Consider the following 20,637-nt stretch of genomic DNA (forward strand, 5'->3'; position numbering starts at 1 on the left):
GGAAATAATCATTGATATGAACCCTATATTAATCATTGTGTTCTTTCATATACACTTTGTGGGTTTTTGTTGTTGTTGTCCTTGTTTTATTTATTTATTTATTTTTGAGATACGGCTTCTCTGTGTAACAGCCCTGGCTGTCCTGTACTCTCCCTTTAGACCAGGCTAGCCTCAAAGAGAGATCTGCTTTCCTCTGCTTCCTGAGTGCACCACTACCACCCAGCTTTTGTTGTTTCTTTGAATTAGGGTGTCATATAGCACAGGCTCGCTTCCAATTTATGAAGATCCTCACTCAGTCTCTGGGATTAAAGGCATTCCTACCACATCTGTATTCATAACAGTTAATTATTTGTACAAATGTAGGAGTAACCTCAAAGAAGTTTTGACTTCCCAAGACCAGTTAGGTGGCTAATATTTAATATTCAAGGATAACCTGCATATTGTTTTGAATAGATATTGCTTCCTGAGCCACATTCCAGGCCTAAAGAATATATATATGTGTGTGTGTGTGTATAGTCTTTTGTATGTATTCATGTGGGCGTATGTGCTGTGATTTACATATGAAGGTCAGAAGACAACTTTGTGAGTCTGATTTGATCTCTCCTTCAACCTTAACCACAAGGCTGTCAGACTTGCTTGGCAAGTGCTTCATACCTAGTCTGCTTCCTGGGACAGAGGAGGGAACCCAGACTTTGTGCAACTAACTGATGCTCTTTGCTTCTCTAAATCTTAAAGATCTTTTAGGTAAAATATATATTTGAGCAATGGAGAAACCAAGTGAGTACAGTAATATAAAAACTTGAGAGCCTTTCAAAATGTGAAAGAAAAAAAAATTACTTAAGATTGAAAATTTTAAAGAAGCTTTAAGGAGTAGATAACAATTATGATAGGTTGGTAAGACTTCCTTGATAGTAACTTTTATTAGTTGTATGGAGCTCAGTACATAGTCTGTTGTTCATTTAAGATAAAAGTTCACAAATATAGCATATAGTACCATATGAGCCACATTGTATTACACTCCAGAAGAAAAAAATTACATGCTATATCAATATATTTTAAAATTTCAGATAAAGAATTTTCACTGTAGGTACAAAATTACAGGTACTTGTTTGTTTTTGTTTTTTTACTAAGTTTAAAACATCATGTTTAATTGTAAATATTCTTAAGTATATTTTGATTTATGTTTCAACAATGTCTTCTTACACTTATTTAGTCTCTGTTTATTGACATTCGTGTAAAAGAGCACACAGTCCAACTGCAACTCAGCACGACGATCTCTAAACTTGTTAAGCTACTGTAGTAATTTATACAATTAACAAGACAAAAATCAGAGCAAGTGATGGCTTACTTGATTTTAGAATAATTAAGACAGTAAGGTCAGAAAACCCCTATGAAGCAGAAAATACACATTTAAAAATAAACATTTTGGTTTTTGCTTACAATTTTACTTCTTTATGATTAATACAGGCAACATGGTTCTTAGTATCTTTTTACTTTTGTCTATAAAAATAAAATCTTTTAACATTCCTAAGTTATTCAATTTTCCAACAAAGCTACTATGACCATTTTAAATGGCAGTGAGTAACTGAGTAAGAATTCAAAAAGTCAGTGGCACAAATTACATACATACAAGATGATGTAACAGATACAGTGTTAAGTAAGCAGTTAAGAGTACAGTACAGTATTAGCTGTATCTAAGAGGTAGAATTCTTAGTCACAGTCTTACAGGAAAGACGCAGTGGATCCCGCTTTATCAGGCAGGGTAGGTACCTATAGCTTGCTTCTCTTGTACTTAAAGTAGGGAAGAGAGTTTTTTAGGCAACGATCTCATTGGCCTCTTTTCTGCATCTATTGTAGGAGCTTGGTTAGAATCCTGGGGCATTTTTCTTGGTCAGTCATTGATCATATATAGTATTTATCTCACATTTTGAAAAGCCTCTGAATAGGGAAAAATAAATTTCTAGTCCCCTCCCAAGGGCCTGAGAAAAAGAAAACTAAGTATATATTGTAAATGAAATCAGTATTTCTCTGGGTATCATAATTTTGTGTGTGAGGTAGCAGGGTAGTGCAAGATCATTAATATGTAATAAGAATTCCAGCAAAAAAAAATATGTGTATGTTTATATGGGTTCAATACCCAGATCTGACTGTTGACTATCTCTACTTGACAATACATTTATTATAAACACTACAAGTGAGTTGAGTGTAACTTAAATTCTGTTTCATGATAAAACTAAATCACTAGTACTTGAATAAAATTGTACTACAGACTGATAAACCAGAAAGGCAGAATGTTTTTGTATATATTGGCTTTTATTTCTATGTTAGGTGTTTATAATTTGGGATTGTTCTAATACTTCAAAGTCAGTAAATGACCAGAGGTAATTTTGTGAGAGCTATAATAAAAAAACTGTAATAAATATGCATACCTAGTGCTAAATCTTATGGTAGGAATATACATTTCATAAAATCTATCTGAACATTTATAATAAAAACAGTAATTAGAAAATAAAAGCTATGACAAATACAATTTCTTTTGGGGATTTTTAGATTACTCTCCTTTGATCTGATTCCTATTATAATTGGGTCAGCAAGAAGAGCCCATCTGATTCTAGATGTTACACTTCTCTTTAGGTAAACTTGTTGGATCTGGTGTTGTCAAATTTATCTCATTTTTTCTTCATGTTTCTGATGATTTTGAGAATTTAGAAAGGTGTTGTTTATTTACACTAATGTCAGATCTTTTCATTAGTATGTCCCTCACACCTGCTTGTGATAATGCATTATCAATACCAATAGCTGTGCACAAACCAACGTAACACTGCTGATGGGTAATATCAAAATAAGTTCATCTTATCTCTAATTTAATCTTAGCTAATGTCTAGACAGAATGCATCTTATTCACAAACATCAACTTTATATACCTTATATCAAAGACAAAGACACTAATTTTTATGAAGAAAGAATCCCTTTCCAGTTTTAATTATAAAAATGTTAGGTTTTGGAAGTATAGACTAAGTATATAAAAACTAATACTTGTGGATAATATTTCACATTATATTTGGTTGTAAAAATGTTAGAAGTATTTTTTCAGTGGTATGCTTCTATTTACCTTTTTTTGGGAGAGATTTAGTAGAGAAAAGCTGATCTATTCAGTCCATGATTATATAATTATCAAATGATTTCTTTTTTTTCAAGACAGGGTTTCTCTGTATAGCCCTGGCTGTCCTGGAACTCACTCTGTAGACCAGGCTGGCCTCGAACTCATAAATCCGCCTGTCTCTGCCTCCGGAGCGCTGGGATTAAAGGCGTGCGCCACCACACCCGGCCATCAAATGATTTCTGATGTAAGGTATTGGAAACTTCTTTAATTAACATGTACCTGCCACACGTACAGAGAAAATTCTAGGTGAGAGCAAACTGGTGGCATGTTTATGAACGTTCTTAATTCATTTAATTCATATATGATATCTGGGAAAGATTTTTAACTTTAGGAAAATAGTTATTATGGCTTCATTCAATTAAATCTAAATTTTACATGACATCTTGTTTTATACTTAAGTATAAAACAAGTCAATAAAGTTGTTTGTTGTATGGACATAATGATTTTCCTTTCATAATAAATTTTACATATCTTACACTTACATACATTTCTGAAAATGTTATGGGAAATGTGACTATATCTTGAGTGTAACAGTGTATTAGCATTTCCTACCTCTTTTTTCAATGTTAAATAATCTGTATTGGAGTTTTAAGTTCTACTTTTCCTCTTATCTTCAAATAGACTTTTCAGCGTATAGATCTGAATAGCTGACACCAGCACCATGACCATCAGGTTCACCACAGACCAGAAATTGACTCTGTCAAAGTTGCTCTCTTGTATGTTTCGATCTCGAGCTTCAAACGCTCTCAGCAGAGTCTGTATGTGGCCACTTTTGCTTAGTCTGGACTTGATGCTGTTGATGGATTCCTGGAGATGAATATAATAATTTTACTATTAAAAATAATAAGAACATATTTAGCAATATGCTTCCTGCTAGTTCTTAAAATACAAGACAATTTTTTAAATAGATGGGAATACAATTCAATTAAAGGGCAGGTATGACTTGTATCATCTAAAGAGCCCCCATGAAGTTATAACATAGTAAGGATAAATTTAAATTTCTTTAACAGAGGAATAATTCTTTAACCAGAAATTGAAAAAACAAGATCAAAGCATTTGAGTAGCATAGCACAGGGCCTTTTTTTTTTGTTTCTTTCAAAACAGGGTTTTTCTTTTCTTTTCTTTTTTTAAAGAATTTTAATATATCTTTTATTTATATGAGTACACTGTAGCTGTCTTCAGACACACCTGAAGAGAGCATCGGATCCCATTACAGATGGTTGTGAGCCACCATGTGGTTGCTGGGAATTGAACTCAGGACTCTGAAAGAGCAGTCAGTGCTCTTAACCACTGAGCCATCTCTCCAGCTCAAAAAACAGATTTTTCTATGTAGCTGTGGCTGTCCTGGAACTTGCTCTGTGGGCTAGGCTGGACTTGAACTCAGACATATCTGCTTTCCTCTGCCTCCTGAATGCTGGAATTACAGGCATGTGCCACCACTGCCCAGCAGCAACAGGACTTTTATATACACTATCTCTCTTGTAGTCCTGACAATTTTACCTAACACATTTTTGTGTCTATAATACTTTACTGTTTGAATGTTAGTTATGTCATCCAGGCAGCTTCAGTGTAATTACATACAGAGTCTGGAGTGATACAAATGGCACAAGCCATGGATTGCCAGCAACACCTGTAAGACTTTAGACCTGTGAAATTCACTTCAGATTTGTGAGACAATAAATCCATTTTGTTGTTGTTTTTAAAAGTTTCACTACATCGAAAAAAAGGTATTTTCATGATAGGATTCACTTAAGATATGTGATTTGAAGAACTAATTAATAATAAGAGGATAAACATAACATTGAGACTTGAAATGATATAAAAAAATGGCAAAACCAACAGTTTCTGGAAAATATAGCTAAGATCGCTTAGTTCAATCCCTGACATATAGTAAAACACTGGCTGCTGGATTGTTATTACTTATTAAAAGGGCCTACTAACCAGGATATCTTCTAGTTTCATCTCCAGGACATCTGTGTTAGTAATATACTTTTTCCAGTCTTCTTGGCCTTGAATCTCTTCTCCCATGTTATCCAGGATCAATTCAAAGAAAATTACCTTCTCAGAAATGGTGCTGAATGTGTTATCAAAGCAGAACATGTAATCACCATCTTCAGTCTCTATACTACATTTAAAAAAAAGGGCACACTTTTAGTATTCTGTATTTCTATTTGGGAAACAACCTGGACACATGTATTCAAATATTTTCAAGTTTCACACACTTGGAACTTACTTGACCAATTATGTTATATTGATATAATTTTTTGAGGGGGGGGCCTGGGAAAAATACCATTCACAGCTGAAATACATGATGTCCTACTAAGCTTTAATATTTATACTTTATTCAAAGAAATTCTATATTAAGTCCTATTCATAGGCAACTATAACAACCAACGTACCCTTCAATTGAGATTATTCTTTAAACTGAGTTTTATTTAATTTTCAAAAGCAGTGATTGTTAAAACTGGAGAGATGGTTCAGTGGTTAAGAGAACTTGCTGCCGGGCAGTGGTGGCACATGTCTTTAATTCCAGCACTTGGGAGGCAGAGGCAGGTGGATTTCGAGTTCTGAAATCCAGTCTGATCTACAGAGTGAGTTCCAGGACAGCCAGGGCTACACAGAGCCATTACAGATGGTTGTAAGCGACCATGTGGTTGCTGGGAATTGAACTCAGGACTTTTAGAAGAGCAATCAGTGCTCTTAACTGCTGAGCCCTCTCCCTAACCCTACCTATGAATGAATCTTATTTCACACAAAAGATAATTTTCTTTAGTAAGACTTCTTATAAGGGCTTAGTTATGTCTAGAAATTTTCTCTCTTAGATAAACCTTTCTGGATACATTTACACTATCTGTCATTCAATTTTCAATTTCTCAAGAGAGACTTCAATTGGGATTAGAGGATCTGAGAAGGGGGAGTGGGGAGTCAGAGCTGCTCTTTTTGTTGTTGCTCAACATTAGAGTTATTTTTACATCCTTCTAATATCTTTAATTCATCTTCTTTATTCAATTGGACATTAACTTGCACCTCCTTATACTTCAGTATATTTTGTCTATATTTCTCTTTGGTTGTCACTCAGCATTCTATAGTTATGCTTGACAAAGGCAGGCTCTTCAGTGAAACTCAGATCTCTTTGGCACCTGTGAATTTTGGGGCAATAGTCATAATATAATAGGACGCTGAGTGCTTGCTGCAATTTAAAAAGGTCTAAAAAGGCTGGGCATGGGCGGTGGAGGTAGGTGAGTAGAGATGAGCATGGTCAGCATGGTGAGCTCGAGGACAGGCAGGGATACATAGAGAGACCCTGTCTTAACACAAACAAACAAACAAAGTCCTAAAACTGCTAAGAGCATGTAGCCCAGAGATGGACCCTTTGACCAGCAATATACCTTTATAGTGTTCAAGTTTTACTGTTATGCCTTTCCTTTTTTTTTTTTTTTTTTTTTTTTCCGAGACAGGGTTTCTCTGTGTAGTCCTGGCTGTCCAGGAACTCACTCTGTAGACCAGGCTGGCCTCGAACTCAGAAATCCACCTGCCTCTGCCTCCCAAGTGCTGAGATTAAACATGTGCACCACCACTGCCCGGCGCCTTTCATATATATATATATACATATATATATGTATATATATATATACACATATACACACATACATACACATACATGTATGTATGAAGAACAAGTTTAGTAAGATGATGACATAGCTTGTTGAGGGCCAAGATGAGGCTTGGTTGGCCTGCCTTCCTTCCTTTTGGCACTGGGGCCTGGAATTCACTAAGCAAGCACTCAACCACTGAGCTTCATCTCCAGACCAAAAGCTTTGTTTTCTGATTTTCAAATTAATAGGTTTTTCTATAACACTGCTCACAGTTTGACTGTATTTTTTTTTCAAGCTCCTCATTTTATTTGGATATGAAAATTTCTCCCAAGGCTTGGTCCCATGAAAATGTCTAGAGGTGACTGGATCATTAAGTGTTGTATGGACTATTTGGAAGTAGGGCCTACATTAAGAAAACAGACTGGAGAGTGACAGTAGTGTATGGCCTTGAACCTGGTCCCTTCTCTATTTTTTTCTGCTCTATTTGCTATGAAGTGAGACGCTTTGCTCCTCTAAATGTTCCGATCACAATATTCTTTGCTCATCATGTATGTGCCTACAATAAAATGGAACATAGTAACTGTGCTGGTTTGAGTGAAAATGGCCCCCAAAGGTTCATAGGGAGTGGTGTTTACTAAGAGGTGTGTCCCTGCAGGAAGAAGTGTGCCAGTGTGGGTAGTCTTTGAGTTTTCAAATGTTCAAGCCATGTCTATCTCTTCCTGCTACCTGCTGATCCCAATGTGGAAGTCTCAGCTGCCTCTCCATGTCTGCCTTCATGCTGCTATGCTTCCTGCCAACACAATAAATGAACTGAACCTCTGAACCTGAACCTCTGAACCTATGTTTAATGTCCCAATTAAACATTTTCCTTTATAAGAGTTGCCGTGGTCATGGTGTCTCTTCACAGCACTAAAAACCTAAAGACAGTAACCATAAACTGAAATCTATGAAATCAAAAAAAATAAACCTTATTTCCTTTAAGTTGACTTTCTTAGATACTTTGTCTTAGGCAGAACAAATACTGGTGAATAAAGTGAGGAACGACTTTAAAAAGATAGAAAAGAGATAAAAATAAAAAGATAGAAAGAAATGATTATTTCCTAAGAAAACTTTCTGGGGCTGGTGAGATGGCTCAGTGGGTAAGAGCACCCAACTGTTCTTCCGAAGGTCCAGAGTTCAAATCCCAGCAACCACATGGTGGCTCACCATCCGTAACGAGATCTGGCGCCCTCTTCTGGAGTGTCTGAAGATAGCTACAGTGAACTTACATATAATAAATAAATAAATCTTTAAAAAAAAAAAAAACAACTTTCTATCATACTCAACGTATATCAACATATGTATTGACTTTTATGATAACTGTAAAACTGGTTGATGACTCTTCAGAGTGTCTAACCTGTACCTCACAGGCTGCCAGTGGGTGTCAGAGGATAATTATGAATGTAGCTCAACACAAAACAGTAAAACTTGCTAAAAATATGAAAAAAATTTTTTTTGGTAATTTCTCTTTTATAACTTGATTACACAGTTCTGAGTGTAAACTCTGGTGAGATTGTATTATAGTGTCAAAAGGTTAAACACACCTGAATGTATTCCAAGGGGGTATGATACTGATCCAAAAAGGGCAAGACATATATACATATAGCAGGTGAATGGTCTCTGTGAGTTCAAGGCCAGACTGGTCTACAGAGTGAGTTCCAGGACAGCCAAGGCTGCACAGAAAACCCCTATCTCAAAAAAACCAAAAACAAACACAAAAACAGCTGGACATCATGGTGAACACCTTTAATTCTAGCATCCATGAGGCAGAGGTAAGCAGGTCTTTGAGTTCCAGTCCAATCAGTTACATGATTGAGATCCTGTCTCAAAAACAAAGAAAACCAAATAATATGTTTTTTTAGCCAAGAAGGCAGATATAAAATGCCACAACAGATTAACAAAAGCACAGGAAGAAGTTAGCCGGGTGTGGTGTTCTCCATGGTAAACACCTATGATCACAGCCACGGAGGAGGCAAAGGCAGGAGGATTCCCTGATCCCAAGAAACAGAGTAACAGACTGTAGTGACAGACTGACAGACAAACTGGAAATGAGTACATCTTAATTTGGAAAAACGGCCCACTATCAAAGTCCATGCAAAAAAAAAAAATCATACAGCTATGGACGTGCTGACGTCCTGGTCCTCTCTTCCTTTCACTAGAGTCAGCTAAATGGACTTAAGGGAGATACCTGGGCATGGTGGCATGCACCTGTCATACTAGCACTTAGGAGTCCAAGGTTAAAGAACTGCTGCATTCCAAGCCTGCCTGTCCCACCCCCCAGTGTCTCAATCAACTTACGTATGAACACCATCTGATTTTCTTTGTTCAAAAACTAAGGTTCTGCCCTCTGGAGAGGTAAGATGGAAATCAATATCTAATTCTCCTCCATCTAAAACCTATAGAAGAGAAAAATATATATTACAAACTTTGAAAATAGAAAGTTCTATCAAATAAACCATGTGATGTTGAGATTTTAAAAGATTTTATCTATTAATGTTTATTGGACATAGGGTCTCTTTATGTGGCCCTGGTGGTCTTGGAACTCACTATGTAAACCAGGCTTGGCCAGCCTTTGCTTCCTTCAGAGTGCTGGGATTAAAGGCTTGCATCCCCATTTAAAAGATGTGCACGTGGAGGCCAGAGGTTGGTATCCTGTATTGTGCTCCAACTTACTTTTGAGACAGGGTCTTATTACATAGCCCAGGCTAGCCTTACCTTGTCATCTTCCTCTCTTAGCCTCCTGAGTATTTAGAATTATCAGCATACAGTACCATGCTTGCTTGCAAGGAAAGGTTTGATTAATAAAATTTCTTTTCTTACCTAGATTCTTTCACTAAACCCATAGCTTGTTTCCCTGTGCCTAGTTTTGCTTCCTTTAAATCTGCCTTTCACAGCCTATCTACATATCGGCTTAAATCTTACATGTCCTTGCAAAAAATAAGGGAAAAGATATGCATTACAAAACACATTTATGGTCCCTTCTGTGTCGCCTCACTGTGTGGTCTATTTCCTTCCTTTGCTACTCCTACCCTAAGACCTGACAGTCTTCAAAGCTAATAAAACCTCAGTACTTATACTACGCCTCTGAACACTTAAACTATACATCCTAAAATCACAATGTCTACCCAATTCTTCCCTTTTCTAAAACTGCCCTCATTCCTTGCATTCTTATCTCATTTTCAGATTTATTTTTATTTTCTCCAACAACTCTATCCTCTGAAAACCAAGAATCATGCTTTATTCAAATTGCCTGTAGGATGTGATGGTTCATGCTGTAATACCAGTCCTCCGGGGACTGAGAGAAGGACTCTTATGAAGATCTGAGGCTAGCCTGGGCTAAATACTGAATTCAATGCCAAGGGATACATAGTGAAACCTTGTCACAAAAACCAGAGTAACCAACCATCCAGCCAACCACAGCCTACCAAACCCATCAGGCCCAAACAAGCCTACCTATGAACCCCCAAACTCCTGAGAACCAGGTTTTTCTCAATTTGTTCTTCCTCCCGGAACATGCCTTGCATACATTAATTGTTCAGTAAATGCTAAACTTTTGTTCACAAGTGGAAATCAAGAAATATTAAGCTGTAACCTTTGTTGTGCTGAGATTTTTGTATATTATGACTTTAGATACTTCCTGTAATTATTGTAAACTTCTATAAATAATCCCAAAGGCTCCTCATATAAAACTTTTACATAAGATTTTTTAAAAAACACTTAATAATAAGCATATTCTGCTGATACTAAAAAGAAAACAATGACACGGGAAGAAAGCTGACAAAGTTCAATGGAAGAAATCTTATTTGATTTCAAAGTGATGGATATACACTCGGGATGATAATGTACCACTAAATACAGCAACAGTCCATTTCAACACATTTCAAAATCTGACTTAGAGATCTTCGCATGGACACAATTCAATACTCCCAAGACTGGGTTTCACTATGCAGCCTTGACTACAGAGATCCACTTGCCTCTGCCTCGGGAGTGCTGGGATTAGAGGCGTGTGCCACCACTGCCCAGCCACAATTCAAAACATCGTGACGATTTTATAATATTGGGATTTGGTGAATGTGGTGAGAGTGAGTCAAACAAGTGTCATCACTTCGTCCAATAATAAAGAAGAACGTGTATCAACCTCTTACAGCAACTTCTCAGAACTGTAGTGTATGTAAACTAGCTTGAAATGGCTTGGGGGAGAAACAAAGAGTAACGCCATTGACGTCACCAGTGCTGGCCTCTTTCCGACCAGAGGAAAGGGAAGAGGGAGGGTAGGTGTCAATTTTAGGACTGGCCAAACTTGTGAGTTCCAGGCTCCCAGGAGCCCCGGTTAAGTACGCCTGCGCCAAGCAGGCCAGCTTCCCAGGAGACCCTCCTCGGATTCACCTCGGTCGCCGTCCGCACCTTTTCCAAGTCGGTGAGAGGCGACCATGTGGTGCGGCCCGGCCCAAGGAAGGCCAGCCCACTCCCGCACTTACTTGGTATTCGATCTCCAACGATGCCTTCAGGGGCATGGGCTGGTAGAAACACTCCTTCCGGCCGGCCGGCAGCGTGAAGGTAAAGTCACTGTCCAAAGAGGGTGTGAAGCCGGCCGCCCCGCGCAGCAACGCTGCGGGCAGAGCGGACAGGAGCAGCACGGGGAATGGCAGCCACATCTTGCCGCCCATCCCTGTCGATCTCTGCCTGGACGCGTGTAGGGAGGTGGGGGATGCTGGTGTCTCCGCTTTGAAATCCCGATCCGAGGGAACTTCAGGCAGCGGCGAGCCTCACTCTCTTGGAAGGTGGAAGCACTGCCTTCCACTGGGCCGGGCGAGGGCGGGGCCAGCGGCCCCTTTCTGCTGCCTTCTGGGTTTCGCATCCTTCCTTTCACACGGGACTTGACGGTTTCGGCTTCCCTCACACATGCCAATCAACGTTGGTGGGGGTAACGACGGGAAATGTAGTCCGAGGTGACCACGGCACGCCGCTCATCCGCGCGTCCAGCCTCATTTCCCGGCATGCCCTGCGCCCCGCTCGCGTTCGCAGACCCCCGCGTGGTGGGCGGGGTCGGGGCCCGGGAGGCGGGTCCCAACGGCTGCCGCGGCGGTTCGAACTCGGCGCCTCGGAGGTTCGCTGGTTCTCCTCTTCGAGAGTCAGAGGCTTCCATGTCGTGGGCTGCGAGAGTGTCCCAGGCTTCCGAGCGCAGAGGAGCCTCGCGGTGCGCCGTGGTCTGGGGACGCTAACCCCGGCTGCGATCTGGGTGGTGAGCAAACGCCTCCTGGCTGGAAACGGGCTTTCCCGAGGGGATTGTTTTCTCTTGGGACAGTCGACCTGCGCCTGGCCTGCTTGTGAGGCGTTTTCTTTTATTTGAGGCCGAATCGCAAAGGAGGCTGCCAGATTTTGCTCTACTCCCTACAGGCAGATGGAGGACCTCTTTCTTGAAATAAAATACTGTATAAAACCATGTACTCTTTCTCAAGCGGAAAATCCTGTCACAGGATTTTTTATAGAGTGTAAAGTGCTTGTCCTTCGCTCGATGAGTGTGCGTGTGTGAGAGCGCATTTTTCACTAGACTTGAAGATACGGTTGTCAGGGCCGCCCTATAGGTAAGATGATAAGCCTTTCTACGTACACATACTACAGGTAAACGGCCCTCAGGAAAATGAGGATGTTTAAATACCAGACGTATCCAATTCAGAACGGCTAGGAAATTCTTACGTGAAAATGCAGAAGATGCTGAACGTAAAAGCCTCACTCACTTAAATGGTGTCCTACAGTACTGATCAGCATTTTCTAGTCTCAAGTTTCTTCTTTTCTCTCCTCCATTATTCTGTACGAAGCTAGAGATGTTGCATAGATGTGAAGTAGCATGGGTTCCTGAGCCACTAACGGGAAGTCTTCCAGCTTATGCAGAAGCAAATTTGGTCAAAAGAAAACCAGAAACAGGGTAGAAAAGGGTAGAAACATTTACATCTACAAAATATCTCGTTTAATTTCCAATAAGGTGAGAGGTGGTTTTTTTTTTGTTTTTGTTTTTGATTTTTGTTTTTTTTTATCAATCCACCCTACTCCTGAGAAATTTTGACTGGGAAATTAATATACCAGGACCGTTTTTACCTGAGTGGGGGAGGGAGAAGGCAGTTTATTCATTTATCCGTTCAAAATATTGAGTTTTCCTAAGTGCATTACACTCTTGAACATAATAGGTGGGAATTATAATATCTGTAACCCAAATTTTAAGAAGGGCAATGAAAGAGGTGCTACAGTGAAAAAAAAAATTAAATGGAACATGAGAGAGAAGTGAAATTGTAAGATTATGCAGAAAGTTCTATAGTAGGAGTGGAAATTCTAAAACTTTTTAGTTTTTAGTTTAGTAATTACAATCATAAAGCATCCTTTGCTGTGACTTGAGGAATATTAGTTTTACTCTGTGTCTGTGGGTGTTTGGGATCCTCTGAAACTCAGGTTACAGACCATTGTAAGCTACTGTGTGGGGCTGAGAATATCAGTGGCAGCCCTTTGAAAGAGCAGTGCCTTTCAACCCAGAGCCATCTCTCCGCCATGATGATCTTTCATCATGATCTTTCTTTTAGGGCCAAGAAACTTTAGTTTCATGCTCACAGGTTGGTGCAGCAAACCGTTCACTGCATGTAGTTCTATGAGTTGAATTGCTAGCTGTCATTTTTGTTTTGTTTTGTATTTTTTTGAGACCATGTCATGCTATACAGGCCAGGTTGGCTTTGCGCTCAAAGAGACCCACAAGTGCTAGGATTAAAGGAATGGTGACCATATCCACTCTCTACATGTCATTTTGATCTGTGATTATGACTCGAGAGTGTTGTTAAGTTTTACAACCACTGTGAATGGGAGGAGATAACTTACCTGGTAATAATAGCTTTTAAAAATTTATGGAAGATTTTTGTTTTGTTCTTTTTTGAGACAGGGTTTCTCTGTGTAACCCTGGCTGTCCTGGAATTCACTCTGTAGACCAGGCTGGCCTCAGACTCAGAAATCCACTTGCCTTTGCCTCCCAAGTGCTGGGATTAAAGGCATGCGCCACCACCCCTGGTGGAAGATTGTTGTGGTAACATCAGATATCCAGGGCTTGTAAAGTTAAGTTTTAACTTCTCATATTGAAGTTAATTAGAAAAGTATATCTTGATTCAAATCTCAGATTGACCCTCTAAAATTGTGTGACTTTGAGCAAATTCATCTTCTACGAAAAAATTGCATCCATTCATTTGTGTGTGTCTGTGTGTGTGCATGAGTGTCATGACTGTGGAAGTCAATGGACAACTTGTGGGAGTCTCTTCTCTACTTTGATCTGTTGGTCCTGAGGAACACACTTGGTTCTCAGTCTTGGTGCCAAGCACAGTTTTTTCAATTTTATTGCTGTGAGATTAATTTATACCATAAAATCTTCAGGCTAACTCCAAGAAGTTTCTTTCTATTTTTTGTTAAGGAAATGGAATTTATTTCATCAGACTACTGTACCAAAGACAACAACAATGAGGAGGAAAGTTTGCTTGCAAACGTTGCTTCATTAAGACATGAACTCAAAATAACAGAATGGAGTTTGCACAATTTAGGGGAAGAGTTATCCAGGCAAGGAAATAAAATCACATGAATAAATTGTTAAGTATTTATAAATGTAAAATGGCTAGATTTCATTATATGTTCTGTTTAGTATGCCCCAGGACTTAAGACATAATTGTGAAAGTGGAAATATTAACATTTACATATTAAGAAAACATCTTTAATATATCAGGAACCAGTATACAATATATATTCAGATTACTTATCTCTCATTACTGTGGCTGTTTTTTATTCCTGAGGTAAAGAGATTCATGAAATATGTAGCTAGTGTAAACTAATTGTGATTTACTGAAAGTATATTGGAAACACAGTCTTCTGTTCATAACTTTGGATCTAATTTCTGATTATTATATGTAGAAATTTATGGTAAAAAGTATGTCAGAAATGATCTGTAGTTTTCCTTTCTTCTGTAGTGTCAGTCCAAGTGAAAATTCTGAGTATGTGTGCAGTCCTTCAAGATCTGAAAGGCTGATTTTGGAAGAACTCATCCAACCCAGCCACCTGGGACGTTTGATTTACCCACCTGATAAGAAAGTTTGTAAGACATCTGATAGTACTGATTATCAACAGAAACCCAGACATCAGGTTATTATCTTTAGATCTGATTATTTAAAATATTTTCCTTTGCATGTCTTATGCTTTTACATTATTATAGTCTTTTACTATAGTTATTGTGATTGAAATATAATTGATCTTTTTAAATATATGTGGATGAGTGTTTTGCCTGCATATGATGTAGAGGTCAGAAAAATGTGTTGGATCCCCTGAAACCTGAGTTAAAAGTCCTGAGTTCTGGGCAGCAAGTTCCCGCTGTAAGTTTCTATGTGGATGCTAGAAATTGAACCCAGTCCTTGAGAAAACAACTAGTGCTCTTAATTGCCACCTCCCCAGCTCCATAATTATTCCTGTCTGAGGCCAGCTCTGGCGGTTCTTCTGGTTCTGTCTTGAGGGTAGCTGAGGCGGGGAAGAGTGTAGGCAGGGGCAAGACTTGGACTTGCAAGATATTTAGGGTTGCTTTTTAATAATAAAATGTTTACCTGTCCTAAGTTACTTGTAATGGTAGCTGACCTGCCTGTCTGAGTTCCTCAGAGGCCAGAAACTGCAGTCTCTGTAGTTCAGCATTGTTGTGTCCGGCCAGCAGATCACAGCCTGGGTTCTAGCCTGGAAAGGCATTTTGGAAACCTGGAAGAGAAGAGGGGCTAGGCAGCGAGAGAAAGAAATGTAGCTAAGACAGTATTCTGATCAAAGCTCAATTTTACTATTTTCAGACACTCAGTTATAAAGGAAGGGGGAGGGAACCCGATTTCCCGACAAACAATCTCGGGGTCCAGTAGCAGGACGAACACATGTGTGCCTCCAAGCAACAAAGCGGCAGGGTCCAGCAGTAGGCGTGGCAGGACAAATGAGCAGGAAGCTCCACCCTTGAGCAAGCAGGTTCAAGCAGGTGGGGGAAGGGAGACCACATCTCCTCCCATTAGTTAACAAAAAAATAAAAAAAAGAAAGGCTGGCCTGAGGCAGAAAAATTATCTATGTTCAATAGTTCTGCCTGAGTTCTTAGGGCTAAAGAAAAAAAACCTGTTTCCGTGGGATTCCCTATCTTTTCTAATGGTAAACTGTATCTGGCTAAGACTGTCCTTATTATCCTAGTAAACCACTAACAACAGAATAGTGCTGGGCTGTAGGCTCTGACTTTAAAATGCTAATTAGTGCTGAATAGGTAACTACCTGGTTGCATTTTAAGTAGGGCGTTGGAACCCTGGCTAAGTTTGACCGAACAAATTTAGAATAACACTGAGTTGATATTCCTCTGCAATTTTGGATGACAGGCGGGGAAACAGGGAGAAGGGGCAAGACCGGCTGGCTCCTTAGTACAAGGCCAATTGGCTTTATTATTTGGGTGGGAGGCAGTGAAGGGCTTGCCCTTTCGACAGTACGGTCTCCAACCTCTCTCCCCCCTATTAATTAAGTTTAATAAGGCAACGCTTAACTGAGGTGATCAAATGATTTTCTCATCCGTAGATGGGTGGGCCTTTAACCTTGGCTTGGGTGAACATTGACCTGATTCCTCCCGTGGGCGTTATAACAACCCACATCTGTGGCTCTTGGTATCTTTTGGGGAGGGGAGGCAGAGCCTTAGGTATTTTTGGTTTTTAGCTGGAATCAGATACCAACCTCTTTCAAATCAGGTGTGTCGCACAGGGAACTCAGAAATGGTCAAGCTGGACCTTCCCTGGCAGTAATCTTCTGCGCCAAGCGGTAGCCATACTGTATTCGTATGATCACCAATCAGTACGTGCAGGTCTGAGTCCTGCACAGTCTCTATAGGAGACTTGTCAACCTCAGATTTAGCAAGGCCTAGACAAGAATTATGTCATTAGTAACACCACGAATTGTGGCTAAAATAGGAGCTGGAAGTCTTTCCTCCTTATCCCTGTTATTCCCTAGTCTGAGGAACTAAAGACACCTTGCAGTAACAGCAAGGGTGAAAAGCCAGAGGCCACCTAAGGGACTAAGCCCGTCTATCAAAATAAGAACTAATCTCTGTAAATATTTGAAATTTTTACTTCCCTAGCTCTCTTGGTAAATCTAAATTCTATCTCAGACTGAAAGCCACCTGTGTGCTCTTGGGGGAAGGGAAGGTACGCCTGCTGGTCCGGCTGGAGAATGTAGATTGACCTGCTTGAAAAAGGAAAGAGATCTAGACAATGAGAAAGTAGCAATGCAAATTTTCTTTTTGGAGAAGTCTAGATACTTTATTCAGTTGCAAATTTTAAGGCTAAGGCTAGTCTCCGGCCTCCTGTGGGGGAGCTGGCTCAGAGAGTAGCAGGAAAACAGCTTTTCTGGGAGCTTCAGTTTCCAGCTGAATTTTAAGCAAAAGAGGAATTTTAGTCCTCAAGGTGATACTTATAAGATTTGGAATGTGCGTTCATCTGACTAATTAATCTCTCTGGCAGCCACTGTGCTCTATCTTTATCTTTTGAAAAAACACAAACAGAGCCCCTTCCCCAGATTAGAACCGGATCCTTTCATTCGTAGTTAGGGGGTCTTTCCAATTTATTAATCGATAAGAATTAGAAGTAACTGGATGCCAGTGGCGATCCGCTGCAGACTGACCTTTAATATCAGTTTGCAAAAAGTTTAGGACAAATAAGGTGAAGGCAAGATGAGCCTTTGGTGACCTTGGGGGAATATGCTCTGAATTAACTTTGCTAGGTAATTTAGAATATAGGAATCTCTAATAATTGGACTGAATATTAGACCAGTCTAAGATTGAGTTAGAATGGCTGGTCACACTGAAGAAAAGTGAAAAATCATTATGACTCTATTAAATGACTAATTTTACTAAGTCTGAATATACAGTCTCTGATGTACTATTGCCATAAAGTTAAAAGGCTAGAAGTTAGTCTAAACTGGAAAAATGACAAGCAAGGATGGATCTAAAACATGAATTTAATCTTTTAGTCCTTTTAATCAGGACACTGAGTTAACTTACCTGTCAGCTCGGCACACGAACTACTAATATGCTTCTGCAGCGTTCTGTGGAGAGAACCTGTTTTTCCCTTTCCTAATAAGGTAGCTGTTTTAGGATCAATCTATAAGCCAATAAGTAGACCCTTTTAAGATACTAAAAAGCATTTATTATATTTGACATTTTATCTCAAATTTTGAAAATAAAGGTATGTTTTAAATAGTGTGCATGGAAATGCACTAAATCATATATATGGGGATACAATTTTTCTCTTTTGTCTTTTAAGAGGTTAAAGTTTAAAATTTTACAATATCTAATCTTTTGAATTAATAACTTGTTGGACAAAACATTTTAAATATTTGGCTGTAAAGGGGCAGTGACTAATTGCACTTTCAATCATTTTTCTTAAGGAACGGTTGTAACTAGAAAGCTTGAAAAGTTATTAAGTGTCACACGTGCATAATTTATTTATTTATTTATTAACTAGAAATATGTATAAGTAATTGTAAATTTGAGAATTAATAGTATCTGAGGGACGAACAATTTTAAGTAATTATGAGCTCAGAGATATAGCATTGACTATTAATATATAAATTAAGGTTTGATTGTTCAGCATTTTAAAACACCATCTACAGGACACTAGATTATTTGTGCTGGAATAGGGGCAACTGTGTGTCTTAAGACTTCGCCCCACAGCAGCTAGTTGGGCCCACGTGGGCCAACGATCGGATGGGAGGATGAGAAAAATGACTTTACAGTAATGTTTTTTCTGGCCAAAGAATTGTCTTGGGCACAACTAATTTCTAATTACCAATTAACAACAATTATAAAAGCTTTCTTTATTTTTTGTAAAACCTTTTGTAGTAAACTAAAACACTAAGTAATAAAAGGATACTGTCTCTGAATCTTTTGGGTGAGAGCAAGGATTTAAGGTAAACTTCTCTTGAGAAGCATTAGTTAATAAAATACTTTCCACTTAGGAAACAATATATACTGAAAGATTAAAACTTTTGGCTTCTTGTATAGAAGCAGAAACAATAAACATTTTTCTTACATAATGTAAAGCTATATTAGCCATACCTAGAGGCAAAATTTTCTAGTGATTACCAGTTTACTAGAAGCAAAAATCTTTGAATTTAAGCATTATTTTAAACATCTTGAATAGATCTGTAACACTGTTAAAAAGAAATTTTCTTGAACACAGGGAAAAACTTTTTTAGGCATTGTTTGCAAAACAAAAGAAGGGCCACAAGCTGCTCTGGGGCTGCCCAGAGCCCTGTATTGACTCAAAGGTAAAATACTTTTTAATCTGAGCATCAATCTTAAATTTGCAATCAAACTGCAAGCTGCAGTCAATGGAACAATGGCAGTTTTAACCATAATTTTTAAGTTTCTTGTGCAAGGTTAAGATAATACCTACAACCTTGGGAAAGCAAAACCTACGTTTAAAACAATTTATCACCTTTAAAATCAATATTAGAAGCATTACTATCATATTACGAAGTTTGGATGTCAATTAATATCTATGAATACCTATTAAAGCAAGCTTTGATGCTTTAATAAAGAGGCATTGCTTTAAATCTTATCTTAAATTTTACTATTTAGGATAGGAACCACATTAATCATTATCTAAACTAGAAATATCTTAGAGACCCAGCCTCTAGGGCTGCCTTAGGCCACGTGTCGGAAGGACTATAAACTTGAGTTATCAAATTTAACATTAAACATCTGTAGCAATGTAACAATTATTAATCTTAACCAGCAACTTATGAGCTGAATGTGAAAACATGCAGAGCACATTTTCAATAAAAAAGAACCAAATGAAGCAGTTAATTTTAGACCAATCAGAGAATATTAATTTTTTGTAGCTACAATCATAGAATAAAAAAGCACTTTACCATTGTCAAACACATTAATCATGAACCATTTATCAGATTTTTTACTCCGAAATTAAGAGGCTGTGCACTCGCTGCTTTTTCTAAAAACGAACATTTTTCTAGCAGGGGACTTCCTGCCACGTGTCTGGTTCTTGGCTGAAACACGTGGCAGCTCTTGGCTTTGCAGATAAAGTTTTTATACCATCTTTATTATCCAACATAAAACATAGAACATTCATTCATACAGACTGGACACGAACATACATGAATTGAACACGAGAACAGATTGGTGCACCAGACATTGAACAAGACACAAAAAGGGGGCAGAGTACTCCTGCTATTTGGGACAATTTCCTCCCTCATGATGCAGTTTTTATAACTGTGGCAATCTGCCTGATTATTAATTTCCTTTTAATAAACCCTTTCCTTTCTCACACCTAACAATGTAGCTTTTGCGAGCCACGGTGCCTGTGCCTAGCTCCTCTTAAGCTTCACTGCTGAACCTAAGTGAACCAGCACTCGGGTTTAACGCTGTCTCAGCTTAGCCGGTATGAATTTCCTTTATCCTTTAATTATTCCATGGAGCTCCAAACCAGCAGTGTCTCTTCCAAAAATCCTTTGCCGTTTCTCAGTCCCGCGTTGGTTCGCCAAATGTTGTGTCCGGCCAGCAGATCACAGCCTGGGTTCTAGCCTGGAAAGGCATTTTGGAAACCTGGAAGAGAAGAGGGGCTAGGCGGCGAGAGAAAGAAATGTAGCTAAGACAGTATTCTGATCAAAGCTCAATTTTACTATTTTCAGACACTCAGTTATAAAGGAAGGGGGAGGGAACCCGATTTCCCGCCAACCAATCTCGGGGTCCAGTAGCAGGACGAACACGTGTGTGCCTCCAAGCATCAAAGCGGCAGGGTCCAGCAGTA

The 20,637-nt window shown here is 38.9% G+C and overlaps 2 protein-coding genes across 3 annotated transcripts in view; one reads left to right on the plus strand and one right to left on the minus strand.

The window, feature by feature from the left end:
• Positions 1-895: 895 nt before the first annotated feature.
• Tmed5 (transmembrane p24 trafficking protein 5) lies at positions 896-11,658 on the minus strand. Of its 2 annotated transcripts, XM_021163702.3 has the most exons (5): positions 11,277-11,658; positions 9,097-9,194; positions 5,105-5,288; positions 3,716-3,970; positions 896-3,382 (listed from the first exon to the last, which is right to left on the minus strand). In XM_021163702.3, exons 1-4 carry the CDS (start codon positions 11,463-11,465, stop codon positions 3,752-3,754), a joined length of 690 nt encoding a protein of 229 aa, XP_021019361.1. In that variant the 5' UTR covers positions 11,466-11,658; the 3' UTR covers positions 896-3,382; positions 3,716-3,751. The 2 variants fall into 2 exon arrangements, with proteins under 2 accessions (XP_021019361.1, XP_021019360.1); XM_021163701.3 differs by having other exon boundaries at positions 896-3,970; positions 11,277-11,657.
• A 213-nt stretch (positions 11,659-11,871) lies between these two features.
• The window catches only part of Ccdc18 (coiled-coil domain containing 18), a 105,451-nt gene continuing 96,685 nt past the window's right edge, over positions 11,872-20,637 (plus strand). The window contains exons 1-3 of the mRNA XM_085836987.1: positions 11,872-12,383; positions 14,240-14,382; positions 14,787-14,958. Coding sequence (XP_085693113.1) covers positions 14,243-14,382; positions 14,787-14,958 — 312 coding nt within the window. The 5' untranslated portion in view covers positions 11,872-12,383; positions 14,240-14,242. The remainder of the gene's footprint in view (positions 12,384-14,239; positions 14,383-14,786; positions 14,959-20,637) is intronic.

This window comes from Mus caroli, unplaced genomic scaffold (assembly GCF_978045245.1).
Source record: "Mus caroli unplaced genomic scaffold, Mus_caroli_1 scaffold_4, whole genome shotgun sequence".
Classification (NCBI taxonomy): Eukaryota; Metazoa; Chordata; class Mammalia; order Rodentia; family Muridae; genus Mus; species Mus caroli.

Coding starts and splice junctions, on each gene's coding strand:
- Tmed5 (XM_021163702.3), bottom strand. CDS start 11,465: ATGGGCGGCAAGATGTGGCTGCCATTCCCCGTGCTGCTCCTGTCCGCT. Junction 9,195..11,276: donor CGTTGGAGATCGAATACCAA/GTAAGTGCGGGA, acceptor TCTCTTCTATAG/GTTTTAGATGGAGGAGAATT. Junction 5,289..9,096: donor AAATCAGATGGTGTTCATAC/GTAAGTTGATTG, acceptor TTTTAAATGTAG/TATAGAGACTGAAGATGGTG.